At 35.1% G+C, this 23,357-nt stretch overlaps 1 protein-coding gene across 1 annotated transcript in view; it reads right to left on the reverse strand.

Annotated features, from left to right (window-relative positions):
* Nucleotides 1-7,551: 7,551 nt before the first annotated feature.
* LOC117316367 overlaps nucleotides 7,552-23,357 on the reverse strand; it is a 46,939-nt gene continuing 31,133 nt past the window's right edge. The window contains exons 29-43 of the mRNA XM_033870908.1: nucleotides 23,166-23,308; nucleotides 22,474-22,630; nucleotides 21,654-21,758; nucleotides 21,156-21,296; nucleotides 20,590-20,925; nucleotides 20,215-20,343; nucleotides 19,176-19,337; nucleotides 17,981-18,114; nucleotides 17,179-17,398; nucleotides 16,610-16,720; nucleotides 15,598-15,708; nucleotides 15,027-15,182; nucleotides 13,308-13,673; nucleotides 11,299-11,355; nucleotides 7,552-11,051 (exon numbers count right to left, since the gene is read on the reverse strand). Coding sequence (XP_033726799.1) covers nucleotides 10,933-11,051; nucleotides 11,299-11,355; nucleotides 13,308-13,673; nucleotides 15,027-15,182; nucleotides 15,598-15,708; nucleotides 16,610-16,720; nucleotides 17,179-17,398; nucleotides 17,981-18,114; nucleotides 19,176-19,337; nucleotides 20,215-20,343; nucleotides 20,590-20,925; nucleotides 21,156-21,296; nucleotides 21,654-21,758; nucleotides 22,474-22,630; nucleotides 23,166-23,308 — 2,447 coding nt within the window. The 3' untranslated portion in view covers nucleotides 7,552-10,932. The remainder of the gene's footprint in view (nucleotides 11,052-11,298; nucleotides 11,356-13,307; nucleotides 13,674-15,026; nucleotides 15,183-15,597; nucleotides 15,709-16,609; nucleotides 16,721-17,178; nucleotides 17,399-17,980; nucleotides 18,115-19,175; nucleotides 19,338-20,214; nucleotides 20,344-20,589; nucleotides 20,926-21,155; nucleotides 21,297-21,653; nucleotides 21,759-22,473; nucleotides 22,631-23,165; nucleotides 23,309-23,357) is intronic.

Raw genomic sequence — 23,357 nt, forward strand, 5'->3', positions numbered from 1 at the left:
ATAAACATGTATCTTCGGTAACTTGAGGTATGTATGTAACTTAACAAACGCGGAATGACTAAGTGGAAAATTCAGTATTCATCAGCCATCGAGCAACTGACAGATCGGGGAAGTCTTTTGTGCAACAATTTATTATGTTACCATGCATATGACTTGTTTAGTCTGCTTAACCGGTAGTAATAACCCCATCCTTGGTATACTTATATGTCCTAAACATTCATATACATTGTTGAGCCAGCCGGCAAATTTTCATGAATAATATGCTAAGAACTTTTTTACGTAAAAACCTTTTTTTGAATAATTAAATATTCAACTGTTTTAATTTCATCGATTGTTAGGCTGTACTTTCTCTCACTGCATGTTCAGGTAATACTGTGTGATAATGATGGTGTGTTATGTGTGTATTCTGTACACGTAGACGCATGTTTGGTCTTTATTTCAATGGATAGGCACACTATATTAAATATGACACTGAGATATCTCGGAGAAAAAAAAAACATCAATACCATAACTAAAGTCTAAATATGTGCGTTTTAATGCAGGTTTGTGGTCTTATTTAATCTGGGACGGTCCTAATTCTGTAGAAATGTTTTCTGTGTTGATATACAAATGGGGAGTCTTAAATCAGTCTGCTTCATTTCATATGATTTATGGAACGAGTCTAAGCATTTTTCATTTTACCGAGCCTCTGACTAGGTTAAATGAAAATTCGTGATAGGTTTCATTAATTCACTCGGAACAGAAACGAATGTACGATTTTGCTCACCAGGCAAAAAAGACGTTCACAGGCTGGTATGCCATTTTTTTATTATTATAATTTTTTAGTGACGACAACATACGCAACGAAACTATCACGTCACATTCGAAACAATGGGAACTTACAGCCAATCACAGGTGGTGTTACACGTGTGTTCAGAACAAACTCTATGTAGTGAATGTTATGACAGTAACAACATGATAGGTATGCCGAAGGTTACGGTACACAATACTAGGATGGTTGTGTCATATTCCAGATTCCGCTTGTTACAACAATGTGTTCTCTGTTCCCTGTACTTTCTGGTAGCCCGATACGACCCAACTTCTTTATTTCATTTGGAGACTACAATGAGTCTTAAAACATTTGGTCTTTTCCTGTACTTTCTGTTGGCATACCTTGTATTTGTTTTAAACTGTATTGCGCCAAACACATGTGTCGATTTCTCTAATGTATTATCAAGCAGAAGATAGAATATATCATATTATTTGAGCGTTCACTAGCTGCTGTGATTTCCTTTGGTAAATGTGCCTTTGATCCAAGGTTCCTTAACGTTCGTCCAAAGGTTTGTCCTTCAGGTTAAACAGGACAATCATTACTACAGTGAACAACCTTATACTAGGGATAATGGAATTGTGTCAGTTCGATCAGAACAATGCCAAAACTACCGCAAGTAAGCTAAGTCAGGTATTAGATAATAATATCAATTTCTTTTTCATAACAACACTTAACACACACTAATAAATGTGAGGTTATGTGAGGGTTCAAATTTGTTATAAGTATGTATTGATTGCTTGTTTTATTCGTGAGCCTTTTACCTAAATAATATATATAATGATAAAAATAGTTCATCTGTTAAGGCAAAACATGCTGATTTTTCAACAGTGTTATAGCATCTTGCAAAATACACACAAATAACACTTTTAAATATATTCTTGATTCTTTAGTTATTAACGCATGTATCTTACTTAGATTTTTAGGAAATGTTTACAAAATAAGAGACGTGGTATACTCAATGACATAAAGGACTAGAGCAACAAAGCGCGAAGAATAGCGAAATATGAAGAGTATGTATTATAATAATGATAATAAAACTGTAACAAACAAGTATCAGATAACCATATCAACCTCCCATTTATAACAATACAACCAACGTCAGTAAGATCATTTCCCAGTTTTGTGTTGGGGTCGTCGATGAAGCAGAAGACGCTTTGTTTTCAGGAACACTTGGTCATTTTACTGGTCGTACTCTGTCCTGTCGCTTTATTGATTTTTAGATATAAATTGCTATTCCGTATAGATATCAATATAATCTGTACTTGATGAAATCTACATGTCTTGTAATGTTATAGACAGGGCTACACTTTCGTCTGACTACTACCACTGAACGCCGTATTTAAGATGTTTATCAACGTGTTGTATAAAGGTTTTTTAAAAGAAAATCAAAACAGTTACTACTTGCTACCTTGAAAAGGTTCGTCATCTTCGACGATTGTTACACTGTACATATCATACCTTTTATTATTTCTACATTTCTGTTTTCGTAATAACATGTATCCATGTTACATCGCTAATATAATTTATTTGTACACTCTCCCATGAAGTGATTTTTAAAATTGACTTGCACTCCCACTCAATAGAGTGTAGTGGATTTTCTCGTTACATTCCGCCCATTTCCGGAAAACTTCGTGTTTGCACCGATCACCCCGCACATACACAACGATTTACCTGTTGTCATTCTGACGTAGAGTCTGCGTTACTAGGCAAAACGGAGATAATTACGTACCGTGTTCGTGACTCAGACGCTAATGGAAAGCTTTCAAAAGTGTTTAAAATTTATGATGTAACACTATAATACAATTACGGTTCCTTTTAACAATTCAATGATATATATTGAATTTTACCTTCTAATCATACTCTGTGCCTCTCTGTATGTGTTTATATTGATAAGAAATTGTACGCTGTCGTGTATATAACAAACCCGCTCGTCTCATAGCATTACACCCTACAATCATACTTGTATTAATTGTTCCCAGTTTCAAATTAAATCACACTAATTTGGAAGCAGATGATTTTAATGACGATTTCAAAAGTTTTTAGGTACTGCTGTATCAACAGAGATTAAAGGAATGTTTGTAGGTACAAACAACGCCCACATATTATATACATGTACGGTTGTTTAGGCAGGACATTAAACACGGTACACTGTGGGACACCTAGCGATTTAAAATAGGTTTCGGAAAATGCGTTCATACATTCCTTAATGTACGATAGCTAAAGTACATAATAAAACTTCATATAACGTACTTAAATGATCACATCAATTTAGCACAAGCAATATTATTCTAATCTTAACTTTGATACTTGGGGTAGTACTTACATATTAAGTAACTGATTGTCAACGTTTTTTTCAATTTACGAAAATGTTTACAAAATATCGTGATCTCTCTAATGATTAAAGGACTATACAACAGCCAGTAGGAAACATAAAACAGCTTGACCAATAGTGAGACATGAAACAGCTTGACTAATAGTGAGACATGAAACAGCTTGACTAATAGTGAGACATGAAACAGCTTGACCAATAGTGAGACATGAAACAGCTTGACCAATAGTGCGATATGAAACAGCTTGACTAATAGTGAGGCATGAAACAGCTCGACCAAAAGTGAGACATGAAAAGCTTGACCAATAGTGAGACATGAAACAGCTTGACTAATAGTGAGACATGAAACAGCTCGACCAAAAGTGAGACATGAAAAGCTTGACCAATAGTGAGACATGAAACAGCTTGACCAATATTGAGACATAAAAAAGCTTGACCAATAGTGAGACATGAAACAGCTTGACCAATATTGAGACATAAAAAAGCTTGACTAATAGTGCGACATGAACAGCTTGACCAATAGTGAGACATGAAATAGCTTGACCAATAGTGAGACATGAAAAGTAAATCTGAAATAATACATACATGACATCATACAGCAGGTTCAATCTTTAGGACTGGTCTAAGATGGTAGACGTTAAAAGTTTGGAAACTTAAATGAAGCCAGAAAAAACAATAGGCATTGTTGAAATAGAATTAGGAAGATAACCTCATGTTACACTCACCATATACATTACATTTTTCAAAAATATACCTCACAACCATTCAAAAAAAACAGATCATCTTAAGCGTCCCCGGACTCTAAATTTTGTTTTAAAGAACAGATAATTTATATTTTTTCTTTAAGATTTTTTTATCTTTCTCAAACTCTGGAAGATTGCCGATAAAGATATATTCACGTGCTCTAATTGAATCTAATCATAGCCATATTATAGTTTAACAGAGGTCATTGTCTCTAATTTGGTCGGGTGTTAACACACCCGCCTATCACTTCGGAGACTGGGGTTCGATTCACCGATCGGGCATGGAAAGTATGGGGTCACCTGCTCGACCATTGAAACACATGAAAACTATTAATAATGAGAAATAAAAATGTTTAACAAATATAAACGTCTTTTGTTTTATCGATGCCATTTATATTCAAAGTAAATTCAATGCTTTGAATAAAGGATACCATGTTGAGAGGACGGAACCACTACACACATGTTACGATTCACTGTATCCTATGGCAAGCCAAGTTGTCATTTATTCACGGAACAACGTCGAACCAGTATTTTACCAAATTATATAAGATATCTCATTTAATTTGGTAAAATACTGAAGCAACACTTGCTCCGCGAATAAATGACAACTTGGCTTGCCATACTATCCGGTATACTATTTATCAAGCCCCAGTTTCTGAAATTTTAGGTACAAGAGCATTATTACATCAGAGGAAGAAAATAGGTGAAGATAGTTTTCTTAAATTCTCTAATTATTACATGAGTCCGGATTCACGTTAGTATTCAATTTTAATTACATTGTCTTTTTAAATTAATTTCGTAGCGTTGTACATACCAAACCGTTCTCTTTAAATTCTTTCCGCCTGAGAGATTCTTATAAAATACTATCAGTATGCACTCAGGTAAGAATATTTTATCGTTATATCGACATTAGTTAACTAATTTCTGGACCAAATCCTTTGTATCACTTATCCTTAACTCAGCCGATGTTTGTTTTTGTGTTTGTGGTAAAGAACCACAACAGTCGTAATAAACAATTAACTTTTAAAAAGGGGGATGACACAACAAGTCATTTAGTGTACAATATCCTATTACAGTGAAGTATAGGCGTGACACGCGGAGGGTACAGGGGTCGACAGATACACAAATAGACGAATCACGAATTAAACTATTTCGAAATAACGATAACCTTTAAACATACGACCACATCAATTAAACATTGTCCAGTGAAGTATGTAATTGAACATATCCCAATAGGGATCGGCATTGGAGAATACATGGAATATCTAAAATGGTATAATGCAATATTGTTAATCTGTTACTTCATATTGATATATTATGGACAATCGTCCGACTAACTTTCACTAGAATTCCAATACTCAAATCTCTAACAGCTTGCTACGGTATAAAATAAAACTACCGTTATTTTAAGATAAGTTTTGTAAGTAAGTCACTGTCAGTTTGGGCAAAATTATCACAGGGTACTTGTAGTAAAATGGCAGAAGTTTTGATTAATTTCTCATTATTGTTATAATGCTTTGATTTTACGTCCTCGTTTTTAAGCAATATTTTATTCACCTTATCACGATTTTTCGTGGCAGATAACGCAAGGCTTTTTTAAATACAGGTTCATGAAGACCCTGGGATAATTGTATGATCCACATCATCACCTCAACTGGAAACATTCTATTCCCTTATACGATATGAAATTTGTCCAATGCTTGATGATGAATTTAGTGGCTCCGTTGTCACCAAGGTACACTTTAACTCTCCGTTGAGAATGTGACTTGAACCTAGTTGATTTGACCTAGATTTGGACGGTAAGCGTTGCCGATGAAGAAGAAGAGTCTTACCTTCGGAACACCTTTTCTTATACTCCCTGTACTTTTGATCTCATACAAAATCTTACCTTCGGAACACCTTTTCTTATACTCCCTGTACTTTTGATCTCATACAAAATCTTACCTTCGGAACACCTTTTCTTATACTCCCTGTACTTTTGATCTCATACAAAATCTTACCTTCAGAACACCTTTTCTTTTACTCCCTGTACTTTTGATCTCATACAAAATCTTACCTTCGGAACACCTTTCCTTGAACTCCTGGTACTTTTGACTCCATACAAAAATCTTACCTCCGAAACAGCTTTACCTATACTCCTTGTACTTTTGACCTCATACAAAAATCTTACCTCCGAAACAGCTTTACCTATACTCCTTGTACTTTTGACCCCATACAAAATCTTACCTCCGAAACAGATTTACCTATACACCTTGTACTTTTGACCCCACACAAAATTTTACCTCCGAAACACCTTTTCTTATACACATTGTACTTTTGACCCCACACAAAATTTTACCTCCGAAACACCTTTTCTTATACACATTGTACTTTTGACCCCACACAAAATTTTACCTTCGGAACACCTTTTCCTACACCCCTTACACTTTAGACCCCGTACAAATCTGTATTTGTTCATGTCTTACCCTAGTGTGAATTTGAGTTGGAATTACAGTTATATTATTGTGTCGGTATTCATTGTTTGATAATGTTAATATGTTAAAAGGTGTTTATTGTTTGGATTGTCTAGGAAATGACACTCTCTATATCACTTCAGAGGAAACTCAGTGAAAAAGGAGGTCACCAAGCTTTTTGCGTTTCCTTATTAACTGATAAATATAAATCCTAGTTTCAGACGAAAAGCTTATTGTGTTTACTTATTAACTGATAAATATAAATCCTAGTTTCAGACGACAAGCTTATTGTGTTTACTTATTAACTGATAAATATAAATCCTAGTTTCAGACGACAAGCTTATTGTGTTTACTTATTAACTGATAAATATAAATCCTAGTTTCAGACGACAAGCTTATTGTGTTTACTTATTAACTGATAAATATAAATCCTAGTTTCAGACGATAAGCTTATTGTGTTTACTTATTAACTGATAAATATAAATCCTAGTTTCAGACGACAAGCTTATTGTGTTTACTTATTAACTGATAAATACAAATCCTAGTTTCAGACGACAAGCTTATTGTGTTTACTTATTAACTGATAAATATAAATCCTAGTTTCAGACGACAAGCTTATTGTGTTTACTTATTAACTGATAAATACAAATCCTAGTTTCAGACGACAAGCTTATTGTGTTTACTTATTAACTGATAAATACAAATCCTAGTTTCAGACGACAAGCTTATTGTGTTTACTTATTAACTGATGAATATAAATCCTAATTTCAGAAAGGAGAGGCACGAGGGACATTAAACTATCTGGAATTGTCCAATATTTAATACAACAGATGGCGTCGATCAGACAAAAGACGCTTACCTTCTTGGAACTGCTGGTCTTAATCTTATTTAAATGGTGTTCATGCCCATTTATTTTCACAATTTACCCTTGTTTTATCGATGTGAATGAGAAAAAAAAAAACAGCAAAAAAAAATTTGATGAAATTTTATCCTCCACAGTTCTCAAGGTTTTTAATATCAATTACTCTAAGATGATATCAACACTTCATGTCAATATCAGGAACACTTTATACAGCTTATCATTGTTTAATAAGTTATCAAGGAGTCATATAAGGATGACAGATTAGCAGGTTTTCCTAGTCAGGAAGTTCTAGTGATGACCCTTATGTATAAAAGGAGATGGGTAAATGTTTAAGGAAACAGAAACAAGTGAACGAAACTTGATGTTTATTATTTAATCAATAATCTTAATGTAACAATGACATAAATAGCATAAAAAATGAATTGAGCATTTTCTGCGTAAGCACATATAAATAAACACGTTGTCTGTATAGCTAGAATGATATTTTCGTCATACAACAGTATGTAGTAACCCATTCATCATAAAATTATACAAAGCAATCCTTTCATTATAAAAACTGTATATAGTAACCCTTTATTACTAAAAGTATATGAAGTAATCATTTCATCATTGTAACTATATATAGTAATCCTTTCATTAGAAAACTGTATATAGAAATCCTTTATTACTAAAAGTATATGAAGTAATCATTTCATCATTGTAACTATATATAGTAATCCTTTCATTAGAAAACTGTATATAGAAATCCTTTCATCATAAAACTTCATATAGTAGCCCTTACATCATTAAAACTATATATAGTAACCCTTTTATCATTTAAACTATATAGCAATGTTTTTATCATGAAAACTATATATAGTAATCTGTACATCATTAAAACCATATATAGTAATGCTTTCATCATTAAAACTATATTTACTAATCATTTCATCATTAAAACTATATACTATTAACCTTTCATCATTAAAACTATATATAGTAATCCGTTCATCAATAAAACTATATCTACTCATCATTTCATCATTATAACTGTATATAGTATTCGTTTCATCATTTAAACTATATATTGTAATCCTTTCATTGACATACTCGTACCAGTGCTTACAACCAGATACAAAAAATAAACACAATTCTATGGCTCGATATTGATAACAACTTGAAGTTGTTGAATGCTATCTGTCATTTTGCTCACTCAAGGGAGACAACTGAAGCGGCATATAAAATTTCATGTAAACATCCAAGTACTTTAATAATGGCAGCAGATGTTTATAAATGTATATAATATATAAAATATTATACTTCCCTAAAATTGTGATACAAACAGATACGTATACAATACTATATGTAAGCATTTGCTATACATTTAAATAATTACCTATCAATAACTCGGATCCGGCGTTATCAAAGATAAATAGTGAAATGTGTCTATATGAAAATTGATGAGTTCTTAAAGGTGTACACTTAAATTGTGTGACTAAAATCTCCAAATATCTGGAGGTGGACCTCACATAAGGTTGTCAAAATAAAACAGCCCCCACAGGGGGATCATTATTGTTGTAAATCATATCAGAAACGAAGGGGTTAGATATCATACAGCACCTGGTATTTTACACCTGATCTCAAATTTAGGCGTAAGTAAGAAACATAGATATGACTACGCATATAACAGTGGGATAATGGAACACACTGAATGCATGGTGTCACAGTTGGATGAATGTTTCATGAAGGCCATGGCCCTTTTACGATTAACTCGTAAACTACAACCGTATGTAGACAATCGATAATATACTAACCTTAACATGGTGATCAACACTTTAAACTGTTACACAGTCGATATACATAGACAATCAATAGAGAAAATGCCAATACACACATGGGAAAAGACGAATCATTGGATGAAATATAGCATACAATACAATAATTACATATGTTCACGATAATTACACGAAACATCAATAACACTATTTTAAACTGATATGCATATTTAATTATCTTCCAGAGTTCACAGAGAGCTAACTCGTGATAATAAAAATCGATTTTATAAAACGCTAAATATAGACATTACAGGAAGTTTGATTCTCTCGTTAGTCCATATGACTCTTGGTATGTAATATAATTTATTTATCTAACGCGAACAACTTACGCACATGCATTAATCAAAGGGCTTAAAACATTATTTTAGCTGAAAAAATATCTAGAAAATAACTGGCAGTGAAGGGAATATTCGAGAATATTTGGCATTAAAATGTCGGAATTATATGGATATAAAAATATATAATAATAAGTTTCATTCTTAGCTTCTATATGGCATGTTTATTTATATATCAAAAATAAAATAAAAAATATTCAACTTTCAAAAGATATCTGAAAACATACACAATACGCATTTATATCATTTCTATGAGCAAAACACTGATATGGAAAATATTCCCGTATAAAACATGATATATCACTTAAAAGTCATGGTAAAGCTCGTAATTAAACATGTCAATATCGACGTCACTAAATAAATCAGCACATTACGCGCACTCACAACTCAAGTAGTGATACAATGTACATTTCTACTGAGGATTCCACATTTTGGACAATACCATTTGATGGTCTTTTAGCAGAACACGAAAGACATTTCAATGATTATTAAAATAACACTCTTTTATAAAGTGCACTTGAATAAACAAAGCAACAAAACATTGATATAACAAACAGTTAGGATTCAAAGTGAGGACATTACATGTATAATATAGATTGTAATTACGACACATATAATTATATGGAATCATTTTTAGAAAAGAATGAATGAGGTGACTCAAAAAAAATAATAATGAAATTTTGATAAAGTTGGAGAAAATGTTAATGAACAATTTATGAGATCTCAATTTACTTTTATGAATTTTTTTTTGAACAATTAATGAATGTTTAATTTGTATGAAATGTCAATAAATCTTTAATGAAATTTGAATTGGGTTTAAAAAATGTTAATAAATAATTATGAAATGACAATGGTTGAATAATAGTTTGACTCTTAGATAATGATTCATATTATAGTATTCTCCATATAAGTATATTGCAAGATTGGATAGACATTTGATTACTTAAAACAACAAAGACATTTTATCATTGGATAAGTAACAACATTATTAACCTACATGATAAAATAATTTGACATGAATAAAATATTTTAGAATGTAATTTGAATGGGCGTCCGATTTCAGATTTATCCAATACAGTTTATAAATTGACAGTTAAATGGACGGACAAATACCGGTGTATGTTATCAATGAATGCCACATCGTTGGGAATATCACGTTTATAAACACTGTATATAAAATTTAGTTATCAATAAAATAAGAAATCGATTAAATTCACAAAGCCAACAATAAATAGATGAACTGAACAATTATATCTCAACATCCATGTATGATATAAATCCTATGCATTTCCTCGGGAACAACCCTGAAAATAATATCTCTCGCGAAAAATAAGTGGTATAAAGCAAGTTACAGATGCTGAGCTGTTCTTGAAGGCATAAAAATCACTGCTCATACCTTTGGCGAGGTATATGCAAACAAAGATGCTCAAAATATTGCTTTTGCCTACATGTATTCAACGAAATATTTAATACTTCGTTGTTTTGCATAAATACATAACATAGCATATACTTGATTTCATCAAAGCATTGCTACATTGTTATAATAAATGGTCCATGATAATATTGATATTCTTCAGATAGTCGATCATCCTACTGGACAGTTTGTCTCATCACTGTTGTCTAAACAATCCTTGATCGTGTCACATCGGTCCGCTAAAGGAATACACAGGCCGCTCCCACAGGTGAATTGATCAGGCCCGCAACCTTTTTAAGGTATAAATTGTAATGTTTATTAAACTGCAATCCGATACAATTATGTACTTCCTAAACATATAATTATTCCTAAACATATAATTATTCCTAAACATATAATTAATTTCCGTTCAAACAAATAACTGGTATGCTCGATATCATCCCCATTATTATCGAAGAATATCAAGGGAATACAAATCGTTCTAGAAAAGTAATTCAAGAATATCCAAATTTTACTGTGAACTTCATTGAGCCTTACCTGCTATAGCGGTGGTTGTAACTGGGGCTGAAGTTGTCGTTGATGATAGGTTTACGTCTATTGGAAGAATAAAGAATATAAGGTATTGATAGGTCATTGAATGGTATGAAAAGTTGTTTTTGATGCGTGTTCATTACCATTGTAGACTTAATTGCATTGATTTTTTCTTCTTTCAGAAATATGATAAACGAAATGATAACATGTATATGTTATATATATATACTGAAACGAAAAAGAAACGCAACTTCAAATTGTAGGTTTAATAAAATAATACTTGTGAGCATTATGTTTAAATTTCATATGTAATAGTTAATATTGAATATTGATGTAACATCCTTTAAATGTTTAGAGATTTTTAAGAACAGGTCACTTTGCTAGAAGGTCATGATTGGTAGTACCCTACGTGAATCCAAGTTGAAATGGCAGCAGTTTTGAAACCGTGCCCTAATATCGTGTGTGTCCTCCTCGAACAGTTATCACATCTCTAATTCTTTGTTGCATTGAGTTCATCAGGGCATTGACTTTCCGTATTGGAATGTTATTCCATTCTTGGACGAGTGCATTTGCTAACTGAGGGAGGGTATTTGGGGGGTTACGGCGATTTCGAATTCTTCTGTCTAATTCATCCCACAAATGCTCGATTGGGGACAGGTCGGGGCTATATGGAGGCCAATCTATAGGAACAATGTTCTGTGTCGCAAGAAAGTCTCTACAGACTCTTGCAACGTGTGGTCTCGCGTTATCTTGCTGAAAGGTTAGATGATGCTGCCTAACAAACGGCACAACATGGGGCCTAAGGATCTCATCCCGATAGCGTACGGCCGTTAAATTCCCATTGACTATCACCAAAGGCGTCTTCAAACCATGGGAGATTCCCGCCCAAACCATAACTGATCCACCCCCAAATCGGTCGTGTTCCAAAACACAGGCGTCAGCAAAACGTTCGCCTCGACGCCGGTACACACGTTGACGGCCATCTGCTCGAAATAACGTGAATCGAGATTCATCGGTGAAGAGCATAGACCTCCAACGTCTCATAGGAAAACGTCTGGGCATATGTGCCGTTGCCCATTGCATACGACGTGCTCGACGTTGCGGTGTTAGTGGTAAACCAACGTACTGTCGCCTTGCACGCAAATTAGCCTCACGCAGTCTGTTGATCACTGTTTGGGGATGAATTCGACGGTTATGATTACCAATCGTATTCCTTGCCGTTTCAGCGGCCGTTAATCTCCTGTTACGCAGGTGTGCCAACCTAAGAACCCGGTCTTGACGTCGCGACGTTACGCGTGGACGTCCTGATCTCGGCTGGTCATCGACTCTTCCTGTTGCGTTAAGACGTGAAACTAATCGACTAATAGTCGATTTGTGAACTCTGAATTGTCGAGCGACGTGAAGTTGCGTGTTCCCTGCCAGAAGCATCGCTATAGCACGTCCTCTATCAACCTTTGATAACCGTGGCATAATTGTAAAAGGAATTATTGTTTGCAAAAGTATTGGCGATGATGTGGCTCAATGTTAGTGATGAATTGATACTGGTTTGAATGAAAAAAGAACGCATATGTTTGTACAGGCACGGTTTTTGATGTTTTTACCGCGCCGGAAGTGCATAGGTCTCTAGTCACACTTGGGTGATTTTGAAGATTGGTATGGGTGTTAGGCAGGGTGCATGTTTATTTCCGCGATTTTTATACAGATATGTATATTTAATACAAAATTAATCACAATTTTCCATGTTGCGTTTCTTTTTCGTTTCAGTATATATAACTATCCTTGCCTGAACAAGTCAATTAAATAGGACGATAGTTACCTGTACATGTTCTAAAAATAGAACTGTATTTGCCTGTGTACGTTTTATGAATAGAACTATCTTTACTTGTACATGTTCTAAAAAATAGAATTGTCGTTAACTGTAAACGCTTTATAAATAAAACTATCTTTACCTGTAAAGGTTTTACAAATAGAACTATATTTACCTGTTAATGTTTTACAAATATAAATATCTTTACCTGTACACGTTTTATTCTGTAAAGTCACAGAGTCAATTGCTATATCAGCGTCATATTTATCTAAAGCAGTCGTCCTGAAAGCACGAAATATGACCTTGACCTCGAGACCCACAGGGAGGAGATCAACACATCCAGCCGTCCATGCGTTTCCAGTTGAAGTCTTGTTAAACCACAGTTGTGTCTCCACACCTGATGTTACTGTCGATGTCATGATCTCCAGACCTCCGATGTCTACCCAGAATTCTCTAGCGTACATGTGATAGAAGAACGACAAGCTTTGTCCGGAAGTCGGGGTGAATGGTACCGATACTATGCTACAATTATCTCCATGGTTACCGTCACTTCCCTCAGCATACATGTAGTTTCCTACAACATCAGGTGAATTACATTGTATTATATTGTAATAAAATTTATTAAATAAAATTATATCTCAAAACTAATAAATAGAGGAAAACACTAAGCACATTCTAATGTTTGTATGTTAATTCACTGACAATTAGACCATGCTTACTAAATTGTCTCGTTAAGTTCTCTTACAGATACACAGCGCTAGCTTATTGACAGTACGACCGACCGAAAGAGGAGTCATTCGAATGAAAATAAGTTGCAAGTCACCAAATCAAACAATCTGACAGAAATGAATGCCGTCGTCACGACTTTTAGTTATCCCTTATGTGAGTCTTTTGCATATATACTTACTGACATAAAAGCGAATAAAATTCATTGAACTGGGGGATTTGAACTTTGAACAAAATTATATGACTCCATCAATATTCAGAGTGAATTATCCCTCAAACATTACAACATTCAATTGATAAATGAAAACCTTGAAAACTTTCCGACGAATATACTTCACCAGGATCCCCATTATGTAATACTTAGGGTTACATTTCATACATCTATACATGTGTATATTTTCGGTTTAATTCTTGTTTTGAGAATCAGTAACATTTGACCTGTCTGGGTTTCTCCTAAAATCAAAACCAAAGTGCCCGGATGATCGAAGTTCCGTCCATTACAAACAGGATTCCGGTATGGTGAACGTATTACTAACCTTTTGTCCACTTTATTGTATCTAAATGAAGCGAGCGAAGTAATATCTTAGGTTCATGACTTAAGACCTAAACCAATATCTGATTATGTAGATGAAATCTAACAAGTTGGTGTGATCACTTTCTTGCAACCTGAACACTCCTAACCTTTATACAGAAAACAGGATGTGTGTATATACCCCTAATTAAGGGTGTATATGGTTTATCCGTGATTCACGATATCATTCGAGTCTGTTTCCGGTGTTTCCTAATTGGTCAGATACAACTTCAATCACATATCTTGGTAAATATAATTTACCTATAATTACTCCTTCTGACCGTTACCTCTATGACGTAATCTTACTTGGAATGATAAATATTTGTCCGTCTGATTGTGTATATAATCACACTATCACATTTAATCAAAGCCACGCCTATAGCAGGACAATAAGTTTATAAAAATCGAAAACAGCATTTACTCAAATTATTCAGTCTTATTTTTTTTATAAAACTTTATTATTCCTGCCGCAAACACCAATTCATGTATGTCCTATATAGTATTTCTTAGCACTGCAAACTTCAAATAGCACATGTACACAAGTATAAGAAATACATTGTGCTGTCACTGGGCTATAATCGGTGTCCCTAGGTTTAAGTTGAACATTGGGGCGGTATAAATAAGAAATACCTTGTGTTGTCCCTGGGTTATAGTCGGACATCGGCCCGGTATATGTCGAGGGCGTCTTCCCAGAGTTCCGTATCCATCGATAACCTTTGACCTCTTCGGTACTGTAGCCACACATAAACGGGTTCTCAAAACTGCACGATACTGTTCTTAGAGGGTCTGTAATAATTTTGGTTTAAACAGAATTTTATTTAAAAGTACAAACATACTTGATATCGGGTGTATATAAGGGGGTACGAAAGCAAACTATAAATTGATTTAAATACAAATATCTTGAGTTGATTAATAAGTATACATCAATCCTAGTCCATAACACATTTCCGAAAATTGCAATATTGCCTAATTAAACATCTTACATCGATCTGACAGTAATTTGTAAGTCACGATAAACATACTTGATGGCATTCGACGTGACGATACGTTGCATTTTAATATGGTCGAATGCATGAATTCACAAAGTATTGCAATAGTTGTCCTACGTTGAGGGCGTATGCATTGTTACCAAAATGTCTTCGATTTATGAGAGGTACATTGCTCGGACCGAACAAAAGCTTGAGATATCTGTTATACCTACCACAGACAACTCCTTCGTCATCTCCACCCAGACAATCCTGATGAGTGTCACATTGTTTGGTGGCCGGTAAACATCGACCATTTAAACATTTGTATTCAGAGTCTGTACACTCTGAAATAAAAAAGAGAAAAAATAGCTGATATTCACATGATCTGCACACGATGTTTTCAGGCTGTTCTGCGTTCAAACAAATGAATCTTTCTCATGGCCCAGTTGTTCGAATGGTGATTAAGCTAACAGTTTAACAACATTTTTGAAGACTTGATAAAATCATTTCTGGTAAAACTGACTTGACAAAATGTTATGAAGCTATAGTCTCTTACCACCTGCCTATTTCAAGGAATAAACACACTCAGGTTTTGAAGTGAAGAAGAAATGAGATTTTAAGTTAGTGATTAAGCTAATCACCTTTAGAACAAATCGGCCTCTATTCTGAACAGTAATCCTGTACTTGTAGCCTTAGTTAATCATGCCGTATTATTGGGTAACCATCTAATATTACGTGTATTTATATCTTTTCAAAGGATTTTACAAAACATACAAGTGAAAATATTCTTACATACGGATAAATAACATATTAGTTTACCATACAGTTGTTGTTAGGGGCCAAGATTGTGAAAAAACAGCAGGTAGCATATACCAGATCAAATAACCAAACGTACCCTTAGTCAACAGCTAGGCACAGGACAGGCGTGTCGTAATGAAAAGGCAACTACCTATCACAATACACAATATACAAAAATACTGAGAGAACACTGGACTAACGTGTCGTAAAGAAAAGGCAACTACCTATCACAATACACAATATACAAAAAACACTGACAGAACACTGGACTAACGTGTCGTAAAGAAAAGGCAACTACCTATCACAATACACAATATAAAAAAAAAACACTGACAGGTCAAAGGACTGAAGTGTTAATGGAAAGAAAACTACCTGTAACAATACACAACAATACTGACAAAAGCCAAGGACTGAACTGTTATAATGGAAAACCACTACAAATCTTACCACACTGCGACTCGTCGGTCTCATCCATACAGTCCACGGTCCTATCACAAACAGCTGTAGCCGGGTAACAGAAGTCCTTGGAACCACACTTCGACCAGGTATCAGGGCAATCTGGAGGTGTGTTTATTATAGATAGTAAGGTTTATAAAAATCGTGGTAATTAACTACCAATGGTCAATCACTTTAGAAAAAAAATGCAAAAAGGGAAATCGGCATTTACTGTCTCTCGATTAAATAATACCACTTGTGTCTTTATTAAAACTTTTTAAACTAAATTATATCCATTTGTATTTTTTAAAAAAACCTTCAAACATCTTACAAAATTCACACAAGTGGAAAACACTTTTGAATATCAGTCTAGAAATAGGAAGGGATATGCCGAAAAATGTATATAAAACTTTATCATGAACTCCTGGAAAAGCGTTTTCATGTAAAGGTTTTTTTTTTTACTACTCTGAAATGTTAATTATTTCGTCGGTATTGTAATACATGTAACATTACTATGCACCGTAACTATGATAACATATTTTTACATTCTTTTTGAGGCAATACTATCTTTATTTCCATACCGTATGTCGGACACATTCCTCGTGTTATGGAGAAGTCGTCGAGAGCTAAGTAGGGAGTAGGGAAGGTCATGGTGCGGTCAAGAGCCTGGGTAATTCTGTACCGTATGGTTACAACCGACTCCCGAGGAAGTTGGATCTGAGCCTTAGCCCAACCAAACGAACGGCCCGTCGTGAAGTTCCATACATTCATATCAGGACTGTCAGAATATTCAGCATCTACCTGTTAGACAATTATGAAAATTAAAAAGTGAGAAAAGTAAGTAACAAAAATCTGTGAATCCAATTCAAAACTGATTAAATTAAATCTTAATGTTAACAGATCGAAAAATGATATGCAGTCCATCCAAATTTTAGAGGTAGACTAGATGTTCCCGAAGCGTATTTCTGGTTAACTGACGACATCGACAATATACATAATCTAATAAAATTCGCCTAATGTGACATCCTCAAACTGGGAACTGGGGTGGTGACAACATATTCTCACTACTGAGGATTATTCCTAACGCTGAACCTAATATCGTATAAAGACATATTACTTTCAAGTTTCTCTGTGAACGTAAAATGTATCGCTTGAATTGCCGTTTCATTAGATATGTCTTCTGTAATAAATATCCACAGGATAAACATTATGAATATATCTGACACTTGATATCAGACATGGTCGTTCCATATTTAAAACTATGCATGCTAAGAGCGCTGGAAAATAATTCAAATACATTTAAATTACAATTCATTTGTTATAATCGTCTCCATGTGTATAGGTTTTATATTTTCTGAGTCTCATCTGTAACCGTGTCCTTACCGTGAACTCCGATTCTGTATTCCCTCGAAAGTAAAACACAAGACAGTGATCCAACATGTTAAGATCAAGTTTCTGTCTCATGACGATGTTATCACCTTTAAGGAAGATCGTCTGAAAGGCGAACAGCAAGAACCCTGGAATATCAAAAATAATGAGTTTATTCCAACTGTAAGAATATCGTGTTTCACTTGTCATATAAATAACGCATGCGCCATATAAACCATCTTCTTTTATGTATCATAATATCAAAATTGAAGACATTACCTTTTGGCATCTGCAAAGTTGAATTCCTTTTACAGATTGTCGTACCCAATAAAACTAGCCACTCACATTATATGTCAATGAAGGATGTTCATATTTGCACTGATAAACGTGTTCGTGTTGGTATCAAACAATTCATAACGACGATTAAAGTTTGTTTTACAAACAAAAACATATGTGATAATATCTCTTTCCTTTCTAAAAACCCCAGCTTCTCTCTCACGCTTAAATATATTTCAACCGGACATGCAAGAGTTATTACTACCGAAACTCGATCTTCCATCAAGCTGTGTAATGTACCCATCTACTCTAGACCAAACGTATGGTCAATGATACAGTAAGAGAAATGGAGCTGTGTAATACCTACCTCCCCTTGACCAGAGGAATGGTTAATACTACAAAAGAACAAATCAGGCTGTGTAAAACCTATCTCTCCTTGACCAGAGGAATGGTTACTACTACAGAAGAACAAATCAGGCTGTGTAAAACGTACCTCTCCTTGACCAGAGGAATGGTTAATACTACAGAAGAACAAATCAGGCTGTGTAAAACCTATCTCTCCTTGACCAGAGGAATGGTTACTACTACAGAAGAACAAATCAGGCTGTGTTAAACCTACCTCTCCTTGACCAGAGGAATGGTTACTACTACAGAAGAACAAATCAGGCTGTGTTATACCTACCTCTCCTTGACCTGAGGAATGGTTACTACTACAGAAGAACAAATCAGGCTGTTTAAAACCTACCTCTCCTTGACCAGAGGAACAGTTACTGCTGCTGAAGAACAAATCAGGCTGTGTAAAACCTACCTCTCCTTGACCAGAGGAATGGTTACTGCTACAGAAGAACAAATCAGGCTGTGTAAAACCTACCTCTCCTTGACCAGAGGAATAGTTACTGCTGCTGAAGAGCAAATCAGGCTGTGTAAAACATACCTTCTCCTCGACCAGATGAATGGTCACTGAATGCCTGGTGCAGTAGAACACTGTTCAAATAGGTTCTGTTGACCAGAACCAGTTCGCCAGTATCACTACTATCCTGCTGGAATCCACAGTGGACGTTGTCATCAAAATCACAGGTAAAACTGGGCACTTCGGCTAGGGAGAGAAACACAGGTACAAGTTAAAATTTGATGGTTGTTTCTTTCTAAACAGACAAAGCAAATCTCCACTCTATGTCAGCATGTTATATTGTTACGCCTTGATTAATGCACCCTTCTATAGAGGGCACAAAACTAATGTGACTATACTTTATCTATATCACTCACTCGTTTCTTTGATTTAAGTTTCAAACACTGATAGAATAGCCGCTGTTGCGAGTCTGATTCTGTTTAATTGATTGACTCGTTGGTCATTGTAATTATGCTTTTGAACATATAAGTGTCACAAATTGTTTCTGGGCCGTTCTGATTATTTGAAATAATCAATGCATTGTATCAGGCAAGTATGTATAACTGACACTAATTTTAGAAAATGTAATGGAATATAACGAAATAAAATAACCAGAAAACGTACAGGTGAAATGATTACTTATCTGACCCTATCTGATAACTACTATTTTTGTTTCAATCATTGGATAATTCAATGACAACCTGACCTTCTTTACAAAATAAATTCCATGCTGATTAATTTTCGGTCGCTTTTCATTTCAATAGCAGAAAATGTAACATATACTTATTCTTGTGTATAGTCCAGGTGTCGTTTGATGTAGGTCAAATCCTTATTTCATACAGTTAGGTATGAGTCATGGGGGTCGTATCCTAGTATTTTACACTATAGGGTTCTGTCTCTTTGGGGGGGGAACATTATAACTGTATACCTTAGATTGACAAATATTATCGAATAACTGCATGATGTACCAGGTAATCTGCCTTCATGATATAGGATTGATAAGACAATATGAGTTATGTCCCTTTAATTTGGTAGAAAGGGAACAAAGGCAACATGGCCATCTTTGGAGCCATCTGTGTCTCACCTGCACACGTGGTCGCTCCCTCATCCTCTCCCCCCGGACAGTCTATAACCAGGTTACATTTTGATTCTAATGGGATGCATTTTATTTTGTTAGGATCGGCATCGCATGGAAATTCATCCGCCCTGCATACTGATAAAAGAGGAAAAGTCAGCTACATTCTTTACATAACCAAACAAATATTTTTTTTCTTATTTGTGTGATAGACTATTCGAAACGAGCATCACTATGTTAGCATTTAAAATGTTAATAAATACATCATTGTTATTGGTAATGTCAAGCATAATTTAAACGTTTAGCAAAAATCTTCCTAAGATCGTTCCTAAAAAGCATGAACGGTTTTTATCGGATTTATTGTAGAAAATCTAATACATTTACCTGCTGAGCTGCATTTTCCATGAGTCACTGTGATGTCGTCAAGAGCCACCCGCATTTTATCTGTGGTGATGAATGCGAGATAGTAACGTCCGGGCGGAAGGTCAAGATGACCAGTTGACCATTCGTCAGAGAACACTCCTTCACCAGAAGACCACAGGACACGTGATTTAGGATCTGCAGTGGCACTCTCGTTATAGACACGGACGATCAGGCTGGACATCACCTGTCCCCGGATGTTGTAGTGGAACCGGAAGCACGAGTCGCGGTCAAGGGTCAGAATGGGAGTGGTCACTCTACCCTCAAAGGTGGCAACACTGGCTCCAACTAGGTATCTTCCTGTAAATCAGAAAAGTGCCCTCTAAATCAGGTATATGGCTGATTATGACATACAGCAATACAGAGAATGCCGATGATCTATAGAAGCCTGGGTAAAATATAAACAAAATATATAGAACTAGGATAAGATATCAGCGAAATCTAGATTTCAATGGAAACCATTGAAAGACCACCAGCTCCGGAAGGGTTGACGTCTTTTATTCCATCCATGACACCACTTAAGTACATACCAGGCCACCGTCCTACAGTATGGTCGCCTGAAGGCAGGTTACTTGGAGACTGTGATCGGTTGTTGCCATGTTCCCAGGAAAAACCGTCTACTTCATAACCACACAAAAACGGATCGTCGAATGTACAGTTGACGCTGATGGCTGAAACCCATAATCAGGAAAGATTTAGGCGGGGGCACAGACAGTCCTTATAAACATAGAAAATAATCTTAAGAAAAGCAGGAACCGAAAATTGAACCAAAAACTAATGTAAGCGTTCGTAAAAAGAAATAAATAATGCGGATATATGGATTACACATCCGATGATAACATGTTGAAGCAAAAAACTTTACAAAATCTATCTACTGTTCTGTTTCTATCTTTCATTTACCAAATTTATAAATACAAGAACTGTACCTCATTTACAACAAATATTCTATAATAAGTGATGTACTATCGTACCATGGCCTTTTTCTGGTTAATACTTTAAACAATAACGAACATGGATATGTGACTTACGACAGTTGACCGCCTCATCGCTACCGTCGCCGCAATCATCTTCCCTGTTACATAGCTTGTCCTCCTCGTACAGATGCTGACCGTTATCACAGGTAAATATTGGCGCTAAAATTATAGTTATGGCCGTTATCAGAGATAAATACTGCCGCTAAAATTATACAGTTATACAATAATATAGAGACCAGATTTACTTACAATCGATGTTATACTCGTGTATTTGAACTGTCATAAGATATCTAAAATAATAACATGCTGCAATACATTCAAAGCTGATATCTTATGTCATAGGACTCACACAATTAAATCAGCCTATCAGCTCACGTTTCGCCAGAACAAAGTTCCTGACGACAATGTGTTTCTGAGGTGTAGCTATTTTCTTGAGTAATTAACATATGGAACTTCCTATATGCGAACATAAAGAGTAATGTCTAAATATATCCACCCTACTGAAATAGAATGACGTAGGACAGATGAAAAAGACGAGAATTCCCCTGTCCACTGTAAATATCGGATCTACTGTCTCTGGAGCACCTGTGTGCTATTATATTCATTTTTCTGCTACAGAAAACTTCAAGCTGAGGGGATTGAGTCAGTAAGTAATAACACATTAAGTATAGTAAAATATTTAGGGGTGTGAGCCCTTACACAAAAACCAGTGATATAACACAGTGTCTTCGTAAAAACAAGCTTAATGTAAAAACCAAAAACTGTTTACTGTTTGTAATTTATACTTTGCGAATATATCACACAGCAATAAGATTGATTGACAGCTGACATCACCAAACATCTCTATTTATAGAGGTATGATATAGATATTTACTTGTAGTTGTGTTGATCCAGCTGACGTATCGCCGGACATCCGTGAACACATTCGGTCTGGCCGTCCAGTTACAGTAGCTGGATACATAACTGGACACTCCGACTAATTTCCAGGTTCCCATGGTATCCTTACACACCAAAGGGCCCCCACTGTCTCCCTACAATACACAAACAGTAAACAGTAAAAACTTTGGCGATATCCCACTGTTGATAAATATGTAGTAACTGGCGATTTCTCGCATCCTACTGTTAACGATGGGTAGCGATATCGTGCATTCTACCGTTTCAAGTGACTTAAAGCGACACAATAGTATATCTATAAATAACCAGTAGCTATCATTCCAGGATCAACTTCAGTAACAGATTACTCATTACAATATAATTCTGGAAATATTAGAATATTAATGTCAGTACCAATGCATGATTAAGGTCTACAATATTTTGATTTAGGTTAAACATTTTTTAAAGTTAGCTTTTACAACTTTAAATTTAGATATAACGAGCTTTGAATATGTTGCTACAATAATTTTTTGAACGATTTGACGTTAACAATTTCATAGCTAAGAATAAACCATCTGATTATAGTTTTGGAACTAGGGATTGACCGATTCATTACAATTTCAAAAATGGGGATTAACCATTTGATTAATTTCGAAACAAGGTACTAAGCATTTATTGACAACCTTGATTTACCTTACACACGGACTTGATTCCGCTGTAGTACCCAGCACACATGTACGTGTCCGCGATCGATCCGTTCCAACCGTGAGTTCCGTTACATTTATTAAGTGTCCATAATTTCATCTTCAGTTCATTCAACGTCTCGGAATACTCGCCTGAATATAGAAGCAGTACGATTTTGTATATTGCTCTGTGATGCAGCAG

This window comes from Pecten maximus, chromosome 18 (genome assembly GCF_902652985.1).
Source record: "Pecten maximus chromosome 18, xPecMax1.1, whole genome shotgun sequence".
NCBI lineage: Eukaryota > Metazoa > Mollusca > Bivalvia > Pectinida > Pectinidae > Pecten > Pecten maximus.